The sequence below is a fragment of the Macaca nemestrina genome, chromosome 13, assembly GCF_043159975.1.
Source record: "Macaca nemestrina isolate mMacNem1 chromosome 13, mMacNem.hap1, whole genome shotgun sequence".
NCBI classification, from domain to species: Eukaryota; Metazoa; Chordata; class Mammalia; order Primates; family Cercopithecidae; genus Macaca; species Macaca nemestrina.
Window position 1 is genome coordinate 26,490,402 of NC_092137.1, and position 20,243 is coordinate 26,510,644.

Here is a 20,243-nt window from a genome sequence, read left to right on the forward strand (position 1 = left end):
GGTCAGTCTGTGTCCCTAGGGTCTGGCCTGGGACAGACTGGGGAGCTGGGCATCAAGAAGGGCCTTACAGCATCTCTGTTCTCAGGCAGGGAACCTGGGGATGGACAGGCTGCTCGTATCTCATTCATATGCCCTTTACATCTAAGCATCTATGGAGAAACCCAAAGCCTTGAGGACTCCCTAAGAGGACTCCCCAGTTGAGCATTCCCCATCATCTCCACCTGCCCTGGATTCAGTTCCCTGGCTCTGAGCCTTAACACATGCTCTGCCCAGGCTTCTTCCCTTACTGGGAACCTGGCAGACTCCTCGATCCTTCAGGTCTCTGGGTTAACACTCCTCGATCCTTCAGGTCTCTGAGTTAACACTGCATCATCATTGCTTTTGCTTGTGCATAACAAATGTGAGTTAGAAGTCATACTTTTTTGGAAGCAATGAATGAGGCTGTGAGTTCCCCAGGATCTTAATGCCAACAGATACTCCAAGCCCACACCAGTGTTGATCAGTTCAGACCCCTCAACACACAATCCTGATATTTCCATGATATCTTCAGATGAACTAATTCTTAATGTACTGAGGCCACAGTTTTGAGCAAATATCTTAAGATCTCTGGGGCTCAGGTTCCTCATCTGGAAGATAAAAACGACCACACTCCTGGCTTTTCAGCTCTCATTGGTGTGTTTGGAGAATTAGATTAAATTTAGAGTGCAGTCAAGTGCTCTAAACTTCCTAGGTCTATGGTGAGCTCCAGGTCAGAAGTCAGTTTCTCTGTGTTCTGGTTCCAGCTCTGCCCCTGTTCTGAGACTCAGATTTGTTATCTGTAAGAGCAGGTGTTGACCAGAGGCCTCCTCCAGTGTGGTCTGCCTTGGCTCCCCCTGCCCTTGTGAGATCCCGTGTTGCTAGAGTCATCCAGATGTCAGTGTGCTTCTAGGGGTGCCTACGAGACCCACTCACAAGCCCTAGCCTTTGAATCTTTCCAGACCCTTGTGACTGGCCCTTCCCACCTGCAGGACCCTTCGCCTATCCTCTCCAGACAGCACCCTGACCTCATTTTTCCAGGAAGCCTTTTGGGGAGATGAAGATAGAGAGGGCCACCCAAATGGTGGCCTCTCCTTAGCTTTCTGGAGGTCTCCAGCTCTACCCAAGACCTGCTGCTGCAAAGCATACCCAGAGCTCCTGCTCCTTATGCCTCCAGCTGCCTGGCTCTGCCTCGCCCCTGTTGGCAGAGAGGTCCCTGAGGTCCTTGTACCCCTCTCGCCTTTGCCTGTAGCTGTCCCCTCCCTCCCAGGGAAGCCCAAAGGCCATAGGATGGGGGCTGAACAGTGGAGGAGGAACAAGACTCGGACAGGAGGACGGTCACCCCTGAGAGCCCAGAGTGGAGACCAGAAGGCCTGGACACCTCCCGCCCCCACCCTAACCCCTCCTCATCCCTCACCCCCATGGCCAGGTGAAAAGGCCTCCCTGGGCCTGCATACCCCGTTCCAGCTCCACCATGACAGCCCACTCCTGAGCCCTCTCAGCCAAGCCCGTCCCGCCCTCTGCAGCCTGTGGGGAGGAGGTCTCTGCTCCCGCAGAGACACTGCCCCATCTGCCCTGGCCTGGGACACCTACTTGTGCTCGCCATCTCTGCCTCCCTTGGTCTTCTCTCTGCCTTTGCTGAGTAGGGGAAAGAAATGAGGAGACAAGGGGATGTGTGTGAGGGGCTGTGGACCAGAGACACTGGCCTCAGCCCCGGCCCCATGGACCTGCATGCTCCCCAGGGGCCTCCTTGTCCCACAGACCTCTCACCCCACAGCTTCTCATGGTAGCAAGCCTAGGTCTGCAGGGTAGGGGTCCCATGGCCCTGGGTTCTGTCCTGCGGGGAGAAGGGAGGGGCCCACAATGCTGGACCTGGGTGGCCACTATTCCAACCCCAAGCTCTGATACCTCAGGGCCTCAGCTCATCTCCCCGACCAGGCTCTGATGATTTCACAATGTGGATCACAGGTTCCTCAGGGAACGCAGCGTTAGATGAGCCTGGCTACCCTCTGGGCCTGGGCCACCCTGCTCCTCTGCCCACTGGCTCCCCTGCTCCCCTCTAATGGGGTGGGACCTCCCAGGCTCTGGGGGCCTCTAGGGGAACAGTGGGCTAAGCCTGCTCTGTGAGGGTGAGGCAGGGCTGGGGGTCCTGCTACAGAGTGCACCCTGGTGGATGGGGGGCCTTCTAGGGGTGTAGGTGGGGCAGTAAGAGAGCTACCACTCCAGGGTTCAGAGCAGGGGAAAACGGTGCTCCTATCTCACTTTAGGGAGGCTTCCAGAAAACTTTTCTGGAATGTTCTCTCAATGCTTTCCCAGTGCTGTGGCAATGAGGATGAAGACAAGAAAATGAATAACAATTAGCAAATTATTCTTCTCCTCACACCCTGTTCTGGCACAGGCCTTACCCAGGTAGACTTGACTCCATACCCCGATGGCTCAAGACCTGAAGGCCTAGACACAGCACAGCTGCAGTCTGGTACTGGCTAGCTAACCTTTATGTTAGGCAAGCAAGTCAGTCTATAATTCAAAGGCGTTAACATCAGCCAGGCCTCTGGCTGCCCAGATCAGCTGAGATTACTAAGCGGAGAAGAGCTCACAGCAGAGGAGGAGGACTGTGTCTCAAGCAAGAGCATCCCAGCTGCCCGGCTGCCTGGCTGCCCCGGCTCCTTTGAGTGGCTTTGGGAGCTTCTGCAACTCTGGTGCTCAGCCTGGAGAAGGGAGGCAGCAGAGGATTTTCTAGCTCTCTAGAGGTCGTGGGAACTGATTAAAAAACACTCTTTGGGTGAGGCTGCGTGTACTGACCCCACATGAACACGCTTCTGCATGCCTACCCCATGCCCCTCTGTCTCAGAGCCCCACCATGCACACGTGCCCCACTGCCCTCTGGCCCCAGCTTAGGAGGAAGGTATCTGACTTCTGCAGGTCTCCACTGGAGTGGAAGAATGATCAATAACGAGAATGAGAAAGTGTCTGCTGCCCCAAACTCCTCCCAGATGAGAGCCAGCAGAGAGGAGACCAGCAGAAGAGGGTCTGGGTAGCAGAAGGAGGTGGGGGTCATGGAGGGCAGGAGAGCCAGGCCAAGTGGAGAAAATGAGAAGAGGAGAGAGTCGCAGAATACAGGGACTCAGGAGGAAAGGCTCAGGTCTCAACCATTTAGCTGCAAGACTAAAGCTGGGATTTCTTTCTTTGTCCTCTCTAAGATGTGACTCCTAAAGACAGCAGCAGCAGCAGAGCCCAGCATCCGGAGTCCTCTCTGGTGTCATGCAGTGCATGTGAGTGTGTGCAAACATATGGGCACTTTTGTACACACGTGTGTGCATGTGAGTGTGGTCAGGGCCGAAGTCACTTTCTCTCCAGAGACGAGGGCAGGCATACGCTGCCATGCAAAGGTCTGGAACACTGATTTTGTGCTGCTGAGAGTGGAGTGCCCCTGAGGTTAGAGATTCATTCCATCTCTGCAACTCAGGGAGCCTGGGGAGGTGAGGGGAACACTGAGTGAGTGAGCTCCCTACCCCTGCCCCTGGGCCAGTAGGGCTCCTGTGTGGGTAGCTTCTGCAGAGCGCTTGGTATAGGTTGGGGAGCTAGAGCTGAGAACGTGCTTGGACAGTGCCTAAGCCAGAGGGTCAGGTGCTGCTCAGGGTAGAAGTTGACATCAGGGTAACACGGAGTCAGTGAAGAGGAAGGAAGTGAACACTGGCTTAGCACCTGCCGCCTGCCAGGCACAGGGGTGGGTGGCTCGCAGGTGCACGTCACTCAATCCTGACACTCTTGTGAGGCAACCGTAAGCCCCGTCTTACAAATGGGGAGGGGGATTCCCAATAGCAGAGCTGTGAGTGGAGCCTGTGCTCTGTCACACAGCACAGCTTCCTGGCACATTCCTGGGGGCATTGTGCAAACAGCTGGCAGAAATCAGGGGCCCCTGGCTTGGTGGCAGGAACTAGAGAAGTGGGCAGAGTGGCTCAGAGGGCATGTGGCTGACCAGGGCCTAGGGGAGGTGGAACTGTCGGGGCAGAGGGTCAGTGGGTGGTGGGGTTGGTGGTCACTCACGCAAAGCTCCCATACTGATTCCCTGAGGACGAATGGGGTAACTTCATGGCAGGTTCTTAGGGTCTTAGGAGTGAGTGTCACAGCAGCTGAGGCCTGAGGTCCGCAGTACCCCTGCTTAGAACCATCTGACCCCCAGAATGAAGACAGGATGAACGTGGTTGAAGTCCCAGAGAAGCAGGCCAGGCAGGGCAGGCCTCGGGGGTGGGCCCAGGCCCTGAAAGGAGAGGTATGGGGTGCCCAGAGGATCTCCCGGCATCAGCCTCCCCTCCATCCATGGAAGTTCCAGCCCTGGCTGCCCGGGGCCTGCCTGGGCTGAGGCTGTTTCCTGCCCACTCACTCTACCTCCCCGCAGCCCCCAGCGAGACTTCATTTCACCCCATCAGCCAGGGAGCAGCCGATCCCCACGCCAGACCCTGGGGGTCAAGATGGCCGGTGAGACACTGCTGCTTGCCAGCAACGGGATTTTCCTCTTGCTCATTGTGACTGAAGCAGGAACAAGAGGGTACTGTGAATATTGAATACTCTGATCTGTAAGAGGATTGGCCTTTCCAGGAGAGGACGGAGGGCAGGGAGCAGATGCTGGGGAAGCCTGCCTGGGCTCCTGGTGAGGTCTGAGGTGAGGCACAGACACCTCTTCCCTTGTGCTGTCTTCTTTAGGGAGTAGTTGTTTTCCTGATAAAAGGTTGGCCAAGTCCCTTCTGGAGAGCTCTCTGGCTTCCTCCCAGAACCCACACTATGTGACAAGGATGAGATGCAACATCTAGGGCTGTGGGGCCAGCTTCCAGGTCCCCCTCCTCACCTCAGCACTCCTTGACCCAGAACTCACTGGCCCCATATGGGTAGCCAGGATTAAGCTACAGGAAAACCCCAAGGCATTGAACCTGCTCCACCTTCTCCTCACGAGCAAATGGCCTATCTCTAGAATTTTTCTCAACCCCTCTTTTCCACAACCAGGCCCGCTGGCTGCATGGCTAGGCCTGGCAGGAGAAGTACACTGTAGCAGTAATGTCTGTCCCCAAGGTGCTCTCAGACCTGGGCTGGCAGCTCCAGTGGCAGCAGGGAAACTGTGCACCTGCACACGGCCCCTGCAATGCAGGGTGGGGGTGCCTGGCTTCGGCTGTCACCCTCTCCCAATTCCCAGTCCTGGGGGTGAAGCCCTTCCTTTTGCTCCTGCTTCTTGCCGCTACCCTGGGAGGGGCCACACGAAGATGGGGAGAGGTGGGGAAGCTACCCGTGAGGAAGGGTCGGGGGAGCCCTCTTATCTCCAGATTCCTGGCGCCCAGGGCTCTCTGGGCGTCTAAGCTCTCCAAAGCCCCCATCAGCACCCTGGCCCACCCTTGTAGGACCGAGCGACAAACTGGCACTGTGTTGCTATGTCACCCCAGGGAGGTTGCCCTCGTGGCTGCTAAGGGCTCCCATTGTTTCCCATGGATGTGACCCACAGGTCTGGAGCATCCCTGGGTCCCTCAGGATGTCAGAGTTGGAGGGGAGCCAGATTTAACCTGCTGAACCCATTCGTGTTACTGACCCACAGAGGCTAGTGACATGCCCAGTGTCACTCAGCCAGTGAGCCGAACAGTCAAGATGGGACTTAATGGGCCTTAGCTCTCCTGATTTGGGGCCAGCATTCCTTTCCCAGCGACTGATGGCCCTCATGTGTCTTCCGATCTTGTTCTCTGGAAGCCCTTTCTTAGAGCCCAGCCACAGTTTGTGGACCAGCCCTGCCAACCTCTTTCCTGAATGGAGACAGACAAGGAGGACCCGGTGGTGCCCACTGGGTCAGCATCCCTTCACTCCCCATCCAGGCACTGCTCCTCTTCTCACAATTTCCAACCCGATTCCTGACTCTTTGCATTGTTGTGCTATAAGAAACCTGTTTGCCTGTCACCAGCCCGGACACAGGCAGTGCTCAGCACCTCCATTGCCACCCGTTCCTCCGTGATCCCTCCCGCTCTCCCAGCAGCAGGGCAGGGGGGTTTCATTGCTATGTCCCATTTTGCAGGTGAGGAGAGAGGGTCAGAGACTGGCCAAGGGTCACATGACTAGTAAGAGGCAGACTCAGGCCTGGCTCTTCTGCTAAAAAGCCAGGAGTCTAAGGGAACAGGCTCCAAGCTAGCCCGGGGCTGCCCCATGCCCGCGGCTGGCCTGGAGTAGACAGTCCTGCCATATTTGTTGCAGGCCTGGTCACTTTGACCTTGTTACTATTACTCACCTGGCTCCCAGGGTTTCTGAAGCTTGTGTGTGTCTGTGTGTGTATGTGTATGCGCACATATGTGCACTCAGGCATGTGTGTGTGAGGGGGTGCTTAAGGGAGTGTGAACTCATTCAAGTGCAAAGGAGAAAACATATTTGTGCCTTAAAAGTCCGTCAGTTCAATTACACTAATTTAGAACCTATGTTTTCTTCAGCAGAGGGACTGAGTAAACTTTACTTGGAAAGGAAAGCGTGGAAGGAGCTTACAGGGATATGTTTCCAGTGGCATGGAGGCTCCCTTCTCAAAACACACCCTGGTCCTTTAGATGCACCCTTGACTTACTGGTATTTAACATGTCATTTCTAGTGACTTAGGAACCCATGTCATTCTAGTGACTTAGGAACCCTTGGTCTCTAATAGTAATACAATTGCGTTTTCTGTTTTGTAAAAATAGTGCACATGGAATGAATTGGCCTGGACCCAGCTTCCTGTGGTCTGTGGGTGGCAGGACGTCCTGAAGGACCCAGGGACGCTCCGAACCTGTTGGTCAGATCCATGGGAAACAATGTCCTGGGAGCCCTTAGCAGCCACGAAGGCAACCTCCTGGGGTGGTGTAGCAACACAGAGCCAGGCAGGGCATGATCCTGGACTCTGGTCTTCCCAGGAGCCCTCCCTTCTCAAGAGGAAGAAAGGCCAGGGTCCAGCCAGGATCTTTGGCTTCACTCTGGCAGGAAGAGTCGCCCTCTCTTGGGCCTCCTCACTGGGCCAGGGTGGAGGAGGTCAGGCTCCTGGCACCTGGTAGACACTGCTGGGTCTTGAACCAGAGAGGCCAGGGCCCCTCCTATCCTCATCTCCCCTTCTCTGAGAAAGGCAGGAGATCTAGCCCCATTCCTGTGTTAGAGCTCCACCTCCCTCAGGGCCTCTGGGGAGGCCTTGGCCTTGCAGTTTGATCTGAGTTCCCTGCTCCCTGCCCAGTGAACTCGGGGGTGGACGACTGGGTGGGGGACTATAGAAACATCTTCCCACCTCTTGGATGTCTCTCCAGAAGCTCAGCCCTGTACCCTGAGCCCAGCTAGGCCTAGAGAGGCCTGTCAAGGGGACTAGGCCCCAGGCCTCTTCCCCGTGTCTTGGGAGCAGTGGGCAGCCAGAGGGGCCCTTCCTGTTACCTCCGGAAGCTCTTCTCTCCGGGGGGCCGGGAGCTGGGCCGGGAGCCTGGGAGCAGTCCATCCGTCTCTTGGCTGTCCTTCTCTTCCTCTTGAAGAGACTCATCTCCCAGGAAGTCCCCATCATCCCAGGAGCCCACCGTGCCATCGGTGGCCTGATACCGGACCTCCACGCACAGGCTGGTCTGAAGGGAGGGAGGTGGTGGTGAGCAGCTGGGATGGAGACAGCTATCTCCACCCCGTATATATGGCTGCTTGGTGGTGTTTACACAGCGCTTCCACACCCTTGCCTCACTGGAGGAGGTTAGGATGGTATGATCCCCTCTACCCTATTTTGCTGATGAGAAAACAGAGGCTCTGAAAGGCTGACTTGCGCAGACCCAGTCAGCTTATTGGGATCTGACTCCAGGTCCCGCTGCTGGTGGCTCCACTCCTCCCTGGTGCTCCAGGTGGAGGGGCCTGGCCTGCCCGGGACAACTGAGCCTGGACTCATCCCCTGAGTCCACTGTCTACATAACCGAGAGTGTCGTTTAGCATCCCCATGATCAGGTCACCTCCTCTCCTCAGAACAAGGGCTGCCTGCAGGCATGAAGCGCGACCTGCCAGAAATCGGCTTGTTGGAAATGTGACAGTATGAGCTGAAAGTGGCCTCCAGGAGAGGAGCCCAGGCCCCAGGCTCACACCCACCCTTTCTACCCTGGAGAGGGAAGGAATCTTGGGAGCTGCCCTAGGGTTTTCCTCTGGGAAAAGTAGAGCACTCAACCCAGGCTCAGGCTTAGCAATGGAGAATCATGACTGGGCTTCCTGCTCTGTGTCCTGGGGCCATTACTTTCTCGCAGCTCTAGTTTCCCCCCAGTGCCCAGGGATCACCCTTCCTCACTGGTCTGGAGGTAACTTATGCCTGTGCCCCAGACAGGCGGCCCTCACTCAGTGCTTGGACACTCCAGCACCCAGGCTTAGATTTCCCAAGGAAGGGAAAGGTGCACATATTTTCTGAACCCTCACTGTGCTAGACATCATGCTAAGATACTTTAATTTTAATGTCCACTCATTTGATCTTTTCAACATTGCAACCTACCTTACCTCGCATATCAGGACGTTAAGTTACTTGCTTTAAGTCACACAGCTACGAAGATCTGAGCTCAGGCTGACTGACTCTAAGCCCCATGTCCTTTCCGTGGAACAAATGTGACCCTCTTGGTGGAACCAAGGATGTTGTTGTGGGAAAATGGTGGTCTCTGGCATTGGAAGTCCTGGGTGTCCATGCTGGCCCTGCTGTCGACTAGCGTTCTGACCGTGGCCAAATCCATTCCCCATCCAGGACTTCATTGTTCCCATTCATAACAATGGGTAGCAGAGATGGGTGGCAAGTGGGCCAGGAGATCTGTGAGTACTTTCCTCCGCTGACATCTTAAGTCTGATTCTGAAAATCCAGGGTGTGGGCTCTGCTGTCTGTCCATCCCTGCTCACTCCCTAATTCTCTCATCTCACTTCCCACACTACACTCTTCATCCAGGCTTCTGTGCTCTCCTCCCAGCCCGCCTTCCCATGGGTGTCCATACGCAGTTTGTTCTGCACCCCTTCTCCCCTTGCTGTGGTGGCTGAGACCCCGGTATCTTTAAGAAGCCCTCTCTGCCCACCCCTGCTCATGGGAGAAGAGGGTTCCTTCTTTTCTAGCACCCTGTGGCTGCAGTCCTGGCTTCTGAGGCTGTTTCTCCTGGCCGGTACATAGGGTCATATATTACACAGGACCCCATTGGGGGACAATGGCACAGCCCCATTTTATACATGGGTAAACTGAGATCAGGAAAAAATAGCTAACAATGTTATAGATTTATTGTGCATATCTGTTCTAAGTACTTTCTGTGTATTCTCCTTTAATCTTCAGAATAGTCCTGTGAGGTGGATACCATAATTGTGCTCACTTTGAGGTGATATGTAGCTTGCCCAAATCACAGTTAGTGAGCGACCTAAGATTCATACCCAGGGTCCCTGTTCCTCACCATCATGCCAACTGCCCACGAGCGGCCATGGCTGAGTTCAAGAGGACTGAAGAATCTGAGCAGAGCCTGGGGCCAGGCTGTCTTGGTAGGGTTGCCTCCTTCTTTGTTAGAACATGTATCAGGTGCCTCTGGACTGTGCGTCACTAGTGCATGCATGCTCATGCAAAAGTGCTGGGATGTGACAAACAATAGGAAATGAGGTCCCTGCCCTCCTAAGGAGGACTGGAGCCAGATACACAGAGTGAAGGTCATGCCCTCGAGTGCCAGCGGGGCTCAGTCTGGTCTTTGGATGACGAGAGGAGCCTCTTTAATGACTCCTGAGCTGGGTCCAAATGGAAGGGTACATTCTCACCATAGGAAGGACAGGGGTGCTTCCTGTGGGGCAGCAGACCCTGCCATGCCACAGGGCCTCCAGCCATGACCACAGATTGAGCCGTTCCAGCAGAGTCTGACCTGAGTCTCCTCCTCCCACCACACCTCGCCATGCACGAGGGGCATTCCCCAGACCACCCCATGTGTGGGGCAGGGAGAACAGACCCCCAGATGGCCCCATATGGGAACGTCCAGGAACTTCCTGGGGCACACCCACCTTGATGATAGCATTGTTGTCATCAATCAGCGTGTCAGTCACCTCCACATGGCTCTCCTCTACCACCTTCTGCAGCACCATACGGAAGGTCCCGATGAGCCTAGGGACGGCAGAGGGCACATGGTGGTTACATGCAACAGACCAGGGTGAGGAGCAAGACTGATATCCCAAGAGCTGTGACTGCTTAGGGAGGACTGAGGTGGGCTTGCTGCAGCTCTGGGCTGGGCTGGAGGTGGCCTAGGAGCCAGGGCTGGTTGCAGCCAGGGCAGCATGTCTCACTGTGGATGGTTGTTTGTGGGAGGCCCATTTCTTTGGCAGAGCTCCAAGGGGCAGTGAGCACCCTTAGGGGATGTCTACAGAATGTGGGGAAGAGTGCATGGAACCCAGGTTTAGCTGAGCCCTTGCAGAGAAGTTTCCAGATGCTCAGTGTGGAGGCTGGGGAAGGACCTGAGGTTCCTGGATGGACAAGTAGCTCCTCCGGCTTCTACTTCCCTAATGATGACCGAGGTTTCCAGCCCACACCAACAGCACTCACTCATCCATTCCACATCCACAGTCTGTAGGTTCCTGGATGGCAGGAACCTGTGTGATGGCAGAGCCCATGGATCTGCACAGCAGGGGAGAGGCGGTACAATGCTTTGGTTAACAGCACAGTCCTGGCGTCAAAGAGACAGGGGTCTGAATCCAGCTCTGACATTGACTAACGAGCTACCTGCTTCCTGGGCAACTTCCTTAAACTCTCTCAGTCTCAATTTTCTCATAAGATGAGCTGATAAGCCCTACTTCACAGAGTTGTTGTTGGAAGACTGAGATCATCTGCGAGTGTTCTTATCAGAGCCCCCAGCACAGCCAGCACTCCGAAGCAGTCTGGTTGGTCGTTATTCATGTGCTGCCTCTAAACTGCGAGCCTCTCCAGGGCAAGGGTAGTGCTTTCTATTCCAGCCTCCGTTTGACATTTCTAGCACACTAGAGATCTCAATATCTGCTGGCTGAAATAATGAACAACAGTGGGTGCCCAATAAATGCTGATGGAGTTGACTTCAACCCCATTGCACTCCACAGTCAGAAGGCATTTGCTGCTCTTGGAGAGAACGGGGAACTCAGAGAGACGTCCTCACATCGTGCTTCCACATGGGGTGGTTGAGAACACACACACCGTATCTAGCTGAAGGCACAAAGGCGAGGGAAGCATCCAGGGTGTGTGAGAGCTAGAAGGGACCTTGGGCATCATCTGATGCTGCTTGAGATTTATAGAGGAAGACGGTGAGGCTACGGAAGGGGAAAGGACACAGCTAATTAAAGCCAGATCTGGGTGAGGTGAGGAATCAGATGAATTCTGACTTAGGCGTGCTTGATGTCTATACCACCTTGAGGTCTATGGAGGGTGAACACTGATTTTTAAAAAATCCTCCCATCTCTGTGAGGGGAGGAAGCGGTAGGGGCAGCCCTGAGGGATGGATATGAAATGCTCCCCTCTGGAGCTCAGAGCCCCATCCACCAGCGCGCCCCACCTCCCCAAGGGTGAAACTGACCACACCCCTCCTTCACTCTAAAGCCAAACTGGGCTTCTGGGCTCTTAGAGCAGCCCCATGGAAGCCTTCCATAGCTGCATGCACCTCTCCCCAGCTCAGGCAGTGCCCCAGAGACAGAAGTGCTGGGCTGGCGGCCAGGAGCCCTGGAGCCACTGCCCCTGAGTCTCAATTTGGTCTTTATAAAATGAAGAGGGAAGAGGACTTTTAGCTTCCGTACCATGTAGACATTCTAACAGTAGACCATGGGCACAAAAGAATACGCTCATCTTTTCTCAGCCTCACCTCTTTTTGTTCTAAATCAGTGGTTCTCAAACTTCAGCATGAACAGAATCACCTGGAGGGCTTGTGAAAACACACATGGCTGGGATATCCTCCTCTGTGGATGTGCTGGAAAATGTGTCACTGGTGGGAGAGGAGAGGTGCTGATCTGTAGCTTTTGCTGGTTTCCGAGGTATAAATACTCCCGCCATGGCCAACTTTAAGCTCCAAATGCGAAGTCACCAAACTGGGTCCACTGGACTTCAGTTCACACCACTGGCCCTGCCCCCAGGGCTCTGATTCAGTGGGTGGGAGGGGGGCTGAGAATGTGAATTTCTGACAAGTTTCCAGGTGATGCTGAAGCTGCTGGCTGGGGAGACACTTTGAGAATCCCTGCTCTACTGTTACCCTTTGTGGATGGCTATTCAGATGCCTTGATTCCCCTAGGACCTATCAAGCACCTGTTGAGCGTGGGGCAATCAGGCACATCTTTCTCCAGAATTAGATACCTAAGAACAGCAGAGGCAGCTCCCCAGGATCCATGGAGGTGCTGCAATGTGACAAGACACCCCCAGGGGGCAGGGTGGAGCTATTCCCCCTGCAAGTGCTCAGAGAGGCGTCTTGTGCCTTCTAGGCTTAACCCGCCGGAGTCTCAGACCTTAGACTTGGGAAGAACCTGAGAGATTTTGCCCAGCATCCCTTCCAGGAGGAATCCCTGAAACAGCCTCCCTGATAAGTGCTTTCAAGCCTCTGATAGATACTCCCGTGGTGGTGACAGTGATGGGGCTGTCACTGGTAGTCCATTCAGCCACTGCTTTAATCACATAGTGTGCTGAGCGAGACTGGCCTCCAGGCAAATCCCCCACTCTTCACTCCCTGGTCCGAGCCCTGTCCACATGCGACTAATTCCATCCCTAAAGGGAAGCAGTGTAGACAGTGAAGAGCCTGGGCTCTGGAGTCAGACAGATGTGGGCTCACTCAGCAGGACCCACCCCCTGGCAGCGGTGTGGTTTGGGCTCCTTGTCCTAGCCCTCCGACTTCCACCGGACAGTGGTGAGGAGACTGATGATGTGAAATTCCTCTAACACCACCGGCACTCGAATGCCAGCCCCTCCTGCCTCCCTAATAATGCGCAGGGCTGGCCATCTGGAGGGCCCACCCAGGGGGGTCTCCTTTGCAGGATGGGCTTCAGGGGCAGAACCAGGCTGTCCCCCACCCTTCAAGCTCTGCTCAGTCTTGCACGGCAAGAGCTTGTCTATGTCCCGGAGAGTGGGACTGGGACGCTAGGAGCTTGCAAGATTAAAGGAATCAATTTGCCACACTCCCAGAAGTGGCTTGGGGGGTTTTAACTCCTAACAGTTCATCCCCAACCTCTCTCAAATAAAAGTAAAAATTATATTATTTGACATGGACAATTGATATTATCTCAGCCTTATGTAAAGTATAAAGAAAAGCAGTTTTATAAACCTTGGCTCTTTCTACAGGTCTGTAACATACCATTTAAGCAAAAACACAGTGCTTGCCATGAAAATAGTTTCAAAACAAAGGCCCTGGCACTGCTTCTAGGATGCCATCCCTCAGCCCGTCCTCTGAAGATATTCTCTGGGAAGAAGCTGGGACAGGAAGAGGTAGGGAAGCCCCTGGCTCTAGCCCTTGTGGTGACCCCAGAGGCGACCCTGCTTGCCGCAGCTGGCCTTTGTGCATCCTGGCTGCACACATAGTAGGGTCTTGATCCTCTGCATGGGTCAGCATGGAGGAGCTGCCTGGGAGAGTGGGGCCCAGGACAACTGAGGAAGGGTGGGTTCATATGCCCCTTAGACAGCCAAGTCACTTCCCTGGGAATGGAGTTGTGAGTCCATGTGTTCTGTGGGAAGGAGCACTGGCCCGGGCGTCAGAAGGCCTGGGGTGAAGACCTGACTGTCCTGAATCTGCTGCGAGACCCTGGACAAGAGGCCTCTCTGGGCCTCAGTTTCCCTGGGGCTGTTAGGCAAAGGAGCTGGGGCTAACTCCATGTCCTCTGACTACTTGCCTTACATGGCCATCCGGGTCACCATGGCAAAGAGGGTGCCCCTCACAGGAGACTGGCTCCACGAGGGGCTGGGCAGCTGGGCAGAGCTAGGATCCCCACATAATTAGCTGGCAGGAAGAGGCCTCCAGCCCAGGTGGGCCCACAGACTGACCACAATAGAGTGGCAACTGGGCACCAGAATCCTGTCAATAATTCATCACTTTCCCCTGGGAGCCCGTGTCAGGTGTCCTGGGCCCTTCAAGGCCTCTCCTGCTCTCCTGGCTCCTGAATTATTCAGGGCCCCTGGCATTCTCAGCAGGCAGGAGGCTGGAGGCCAGGCCATGGCCCCTCAGAGGTCCCAGACAGGCAGAGCTGGATGCACAAAATCTTCTGAACCCAACATTTCTTTCCTATGGGGAAGCCCAAGATTCCTGGACACAGGTCTTTGTTCCAGATGGGGCCGAGCAGACCTGGAGGTCTCCTGGTTTCTTCATACCATGTCTGCCTCCTGGCAGCCTCTAGAACCACTGGGTGAGGGGCCAGTTTCCAAGCTGCTCTCGGCTTCTAGGACAAATCCCTCTGTCTGAGATGGCAGTGATGGGATCAGGCTCATTTCTCGTGCTGGGCCCCACTCTCCCAGGCAGCTCCTCCATGCCTCCTTTAACTCAGTTTCCCCAAGTCCATCAGTCATGTGATGCTGAGTGTCACCCTTGAGTGCCCTCAGTCCTTCAGAAAAGAAGGGACACTCTGATTCCCTCTCAAAGGCTCTCCCACTCCCTGGGGTATACAGAGGGTATACCCCTAACACCACGGGGGCATTTATTCATTCTTTTATTTCACAAAATAATCAGGGACCTGCTATGTGCCAGGCACTGTCCCTAGCAGTGGCCATGGCTTTGCTCATTGCTAAGCCCAGTGCAGACCCAAAGACCCCCTCCACTCAGCCGCCCCATGAGAAGGAGCCTGGGGTCTGAGCTGGGCCATGTGGGGGTTGAGGGCAGTGGCCTTATTGCTCCCCTGGCCTGGCCAAGGCAAATGCCAGGATGGGGAGACTTGAATGTCATATCATTACAAACACCTTTCTCCCACTCTGACCCCCACAAGCTGACCTGTGTCAGCCTGGGCCTGTGCTCTCCACGAGGGGACCTCTTCTTTCCCATCACCGCTCCGCAGCCAACAGTGCCCTAGGCATTCTCTAGGCTTCCACAGAAATGGCAGAACCTCTCTCACCGGGTCTGGGCCTCCCCTTGTGGGGTTTCCTGCCTTCTCTTGGATGGGGGCAGGGAGGGAAGAAGAAGAGGAGAGCTAGGATAGGAACTATCTCCCTTTCTGTCTTCCTTCTTATTGGCACTTAAGAGCACCTAATACAGGCTGGGTTTGGTGGCTGGCACCTGTAATACCAGCACTTTGGGAGGCCGAGGCAAGTGGATCACCTGAAACCAAGTTTGAGACCAGCCTGGCCAACATGGCAAAAACCCTGTCTCTACTAAAAATACAAAAATTAGCCAGGCATGGTGGCGTGCACCTGTAGTCCCAGCTACTCGGGAGGCTGAGACAGGAGAATCACTTGAACCAGGGAGGCAGAGATTGCAATGAGCCGAGATCACGCCACTGCACTCCAGCTTGGGGGATAGAGTGAGACTCCATCTCCGAACAAAACAAAAACGAAAATACCTAATAGAAGCTGGAACTTTCAACATATTCACTGCATGGTAGTCAATTTCCCAATCTCCCAAATACATCTGATTTGTTCGTAGCAGTCTTTTGATGGGCTCAAGGGTTTCCAGCATTTCAGTGGTTAGGCTGGCAGCTTTCATTGTAAATTATTTAACAATGTCTTCCATGCCCTCGGTTTCCACCATCACTGCTCAGATATTTTGGTTTCTGGGAGTTGGATTAGGAAGAGGAGGTAACAGACATACATTCTAGCCCTGGCTCTACCATTGTCTACCCCTGTGATCTCAGGAGCCCCTCTGAGACTCGGTTTCCCCTCCTGCACAGTGAGGGTTGTACTGGCCAAGCTGTAAGGCTCCTGGATGCTTTGGCACCTACAGTTGGGTTCCTGCAGGGGCTCTCAGGTGCCCTCCCTGGTGCTTGACTTCCGATTCTGTTTCCTCTTTCACACCCACTTGGCCTGTGTGTGAGCCTTCCACCTGTTCCTGTTTCTCCTGTCCTCATAGGTCACAAACCCTCATAGTATCTCACCCCAGGGAAGAAGGCTGTGCTTCACCTTGGGGGCCCCTAGTGGGGAGTGTCTCACCAACCTTGCTTGTGGGTGCCAAAGGCAGCTGCCTGAATGGTGTGATGCCATGAGAGGCAAAGGGAAGGCCTTTGTGCCCTAAACATCCTCCCTGTGGCCCTGCTAGCAGGCCTGAAATGCCCTTGCTCCATACTCAGCTGAGATTTTGAAAGCTCCTAATAAAAGCCACAGAACCAGAGACTCCTTGGAGCCCATGTGGTCGGGTCTTTCCTGACTCAGAAATCCCCTCTACAACGTGGCCCACTCTTTGCTCACCCTCTCCCAGTGGCAAGGAGCTCACTGCCTCCTAAGACAGCACATTGGCTGGAGAGTGCTGGCTATCTTTCAGTGGTCTGCTGTCTTCCAGCAGCCTGTCCCTCATCCTGCCTCTAGGTACACACCTTTCTTTCCTCTTCCTGTGGCAAAAAACTTTCTGGGAGGGTAGTGGCAGGGACTGTGCCTAAATCCCTCATCTCAGTATCTCCAGTGACTAGCATAGTGTCTGACTGGCAGAAAGCATTTGTTCACTATATGTTTGATGAGTGACTGCAAGGTTGGATGAAAAGATGGATGGATAGATGGATGAATGGATGGAAGAATGAAAGGATGGATGAATGGATGGAAGGAAGGATGATGGATGGCAGGATGGATGAAAGAATGAAAGAATGGATAGACAGATGGATTGGTGACTGGAAAGATGGAAGGATGGGCCAGGAGTGGTGGCTCATGCCTGTAATCCCAGCATTTGGGAGGCTGAGGTGGGTGGATCACTTGAGGTCAGGAGTTCGATACCAACCTGGCCAACGTGGTGAAACCCCATTTCCACTAAAAATACAAAAATTAGCTGGGCATGGTGGTGGGCACCTATAATCCCAGCTATTCAGGAGGCTGAGGCAGGATAATAGCTTGAACCAGGGAGGCAGAGGTTGCAGTGAGCTGAGATCAGGCCACTGCACTCCACTGTGGGCCACAGAGCAAGACTCCGTCTCAAAAAAAGAAAAAAAGATGGAAGGATGAATGAATGGATGGATGAATGGATGGAAGGATGAATGAAAGGATGAAAGGATGAGTGGTGGATGAATGGATGGAAAGATGGAATGATGGATTGATGAAAGAATGGATGGGAGGAAGGATGGGTGAATGGATGGATGGATGGATGGATGGATGAATGGATGGATAGGATGGATGAAAGGATGGATGGATGAATTGATATATGGATAAACGGGTGCATAAATGAATTGATAAATGGATGGAGAGATGGATTGATGAATGGATGAATGAAAGGATGGAAGGATGGATGAAAGAAAGGATGGATGGATGAATCAACTGATGGATAGACAAATGGATAGACAGATGGATGAATAACAGGAAGGATAGATGGATGGATGGATGAATGAATCAATGGATTGATGAATGGATGAATATGACCTCTATGATTTTCCCTTTCATGCTCTCATCTATTTGTCATAAGTTCACACTTAAAGTCCCTTTCCTCCTGGCAACTATAGGGTGGTGCCTGCAGGAATTCTCTGCCACCAGTATCAGAGCAGTGGACTCCTTGTCTCTCCTGCTTAGATCAAAAGTGCTTTAATTCTGTTAGTATGATTTAGAATGAAGCCTACTCTTCTTTTCTTTGTAGTCTCCTCCCACTGTTGAGTTATTTTGAGTCCTCAGTGAGCTAACACCTCCACATCTTTTGGACATGTTATAGTTAAGCCATGACCTCCAGCTTGTATAAGAGCGACCGACTTTTTTAAAAGAGATGGGATCTCACTATGTTGCCCAGGCTAGCCTCAAATTCCTGGGTTCAAATGATCCTCCTACCTTATCTGCCCAAGTACCTAGGACTACAGGTGTGTGCCACACCTGGCTGTCATTTTTGAATCCAAGATAGTACTTAGCCACTGTTCCAGCCTGTTCAAATCCTTCTGAATTCTTCTTGTGACCCAGAGAGAAGGACAACAACTACTTTTATTGAACACCTCATAGTGATAATGATCGTACGGCAGGTGTACTTCACTTGCAGAGTGCAAGCTCCATGAGGGTAGGCAACCCGCCCTCTGCAGCACCTAGTTCAGTACCTGATACACAATTGGCGCTTAGTAAACATTTGTTGAATGAGTGAGTGAACATCTATCTCATTTAATTCTCACAGCTGCCCTTTGAGGTAAATACTTGTCTTTTTCACACATGAGCACATTGAAATCAGAGAGGTTATGTAACTTTTCCAGGGTCACACAGTAGATGACTGACCTGAGTGTCTGAGATCAGGCTTGCCTGACTCCTAAACCACCACCCCAAACTGTCAAGCCTGTCCTCAGGGCTACAGAGTGTTTCTTGGAGGAGATCTTCAGCCCCTCCACCTTTCACCTCTCCAGTGGGTAACTGTACCCCAGCATAGCATTGAGGGAGACTTAAAGAAAGGGACAGGAAGCTTTGATGGGGTTGGAGACAGAAGGGGTGATAGGAGGGTGGAATGTTCTTGGCTGACAGCAGCTGGGAGGACTGGGGGATTCTGACGACAAGATGAGGGAGCAAAATGGGGATCAAAGACCAGCCCAAGACTTCTTCGGTCTTTGAAGATCAATCCAGGGCAGGTTGGGAGTGTAGGTCCCTCTTTTCAGCCCCAAACATACGGTAGCCCAAGGAGAAGGGCAGCCTCCCAGCCCCTCCAGGCCTAGCCCACACTTACTTGTTGCTGAAGACTTTGCTGTAGTTGAAAACCTGAATCTCCAGCATCTCATTTCTGTCAATGCTGCTGGCCACTGGCCACCGAAACGTCTGGGGAGAGAGGAACAACTGTGGCTTTGGTGGCAATAACAGGTAGGCGCCTTGGGGCGTGGGAGGGGAATCTCTGTTGGGGGTCTCCAACAGCCAGAATGGCCCCTCACTTGGGCCCAGTGCTCCCCAGGGACAAAGCATTGACACCTGGAATCTCATTTAGTTCCAACGACCACCTTGCAGAGCCGGCATTGGTGCCCACTCCTCTTTCAAAGATGGTGCTCAGAGATGTTGGAGGACCTGCCCAAGGTCATGTGGTAGGTGAAGAGTCTGGACCTACCAGGACTTTTGACTCCCTACACAGTGCTGCTTCCATGGCCTCCTAGTTCCTGAGGGGGCTTGGGAGAAGGCGGTGCAACCAGGGTGGTGGTCGGGCCCCAGGGAGACAGCAAGGATCGTGGGTGTGAGCCTGGTTTTTGGCGGGTGCTGAATGGAGCTGTGAGCTTCCAGCTCTCTCCCATCAGGATCACCCTGACTGGTGCGAGCTCTGCCCCAGACTCCTATTTGAGTTCAGACCACTCCTCTGCCAATGGTAACATCAGGGACAGGTTTGAGCTGATTAGTGTTCCTGGGGTCAGGCCCACAGCCTGTCCCCAGCTCACTGTTTCTGGATTCACCCTTACCACTTCTGTGTTGCTTCCTCCCTAACTTAATGTTAGTGATGAGTAGGAATTTGATTGGGATTTTTCCTGGTGCCCTAGAAATGGCAACAAGGGCTCAAAAGAGAGGCTAAAGTGGCCTAGTGCCCCATTCTGTAAAAAGCTGCCAATGGGCAGAGCCGGACATCTTCCCAGGGCTTCCTCAAAGGCCCTGTTACCTCCAACCATCACCCAGCCCACCTTCCTGGGATGGGACAGAAGACTGGGCAAGGGAAAAGTGGGAAGAATTCTGTCCTGGGCGTAGTGTTTTTGTGGTGCTTCTTGGGGAAACAGCTCATGGCGATTAGGTACCGGCAAGAAGGGCAGCATGGCATGCAAATCCCCAGTGGCATCTGTAGGGCGTGGACTGGCAGGAGGCCCATGGAGCACTGCAGGGCAAGGAGCCCAGCCTGTTGGCTGTGGCAAGTCTTCGAGTTGCGCTCCATTGGCCAAGTGGGGTCGAGTGATCTAATGACACTTTTTCCATGGGCTGCCCACCAGGGGAGGATGTGGAGGGCCTCAGCAGGGGTCCCTGTCCCACTCCATGTCCTGAGCCACAAGCATGAGGGAAGGGGGATGGCCAGGGGTGAATAGGATGCCAGACTGGAGTAGGAAGCCCTTCTGGACAGGACCAGACAGCGCTGAGGTCTGCTCAAGACGCTGTGGAGAGACCGTGTCAGGGAGGATTTTGACAGATCGGGTGGAAGACAAGTGACTTTTTATTTTTTAGCTCCATTTTTATACCCTACCAAATTCAGACTGCTCAATAGGCCAAT

The 20,243-nt window shown here is 53.7% G+C and overlaps 1 protein-coding gene across 4 annotated transcripts in view; it reads right to left on the bottom strand.

Annotated features, from left to right (window-relative positions):
- The window catches only part of LOC105479784 (otoferlin), a 103,800-nt gene that overhangs the window by 53,610 nt on the left and 29,947 nt on the right, over positions 1 to 20,243 (bottom strand). For 3 of the 4 annotated variants that reach the window (XM_011738042.3, XM_024792206.2, XM_071076399.1), the window contains exons 3-5: positions 18,741 to 18,829; positions 10,012 to 10,111; positions 7,423 to 7,604 (exon numbers count right to left, since the gene is read on the bottom strand). In XM_011738042.3, coding sequence (XP_011736344.2) covers positions 7,423 to 7,604; positions 10,012 to 10,111; positions 18,741 to 18,829 — 371 coding nt within the window. Of the gene's footprint in view, positions 1 to 1,608; positions 1,654 to 7,422; positions 7,605 to 10,011; positions 10,112 to 18,740; positions 18,830 to 20,243 lie in introns of all 4 variants that reach the window. The other variant, XM_011738043.2, reaches the window with a different exon arrangement.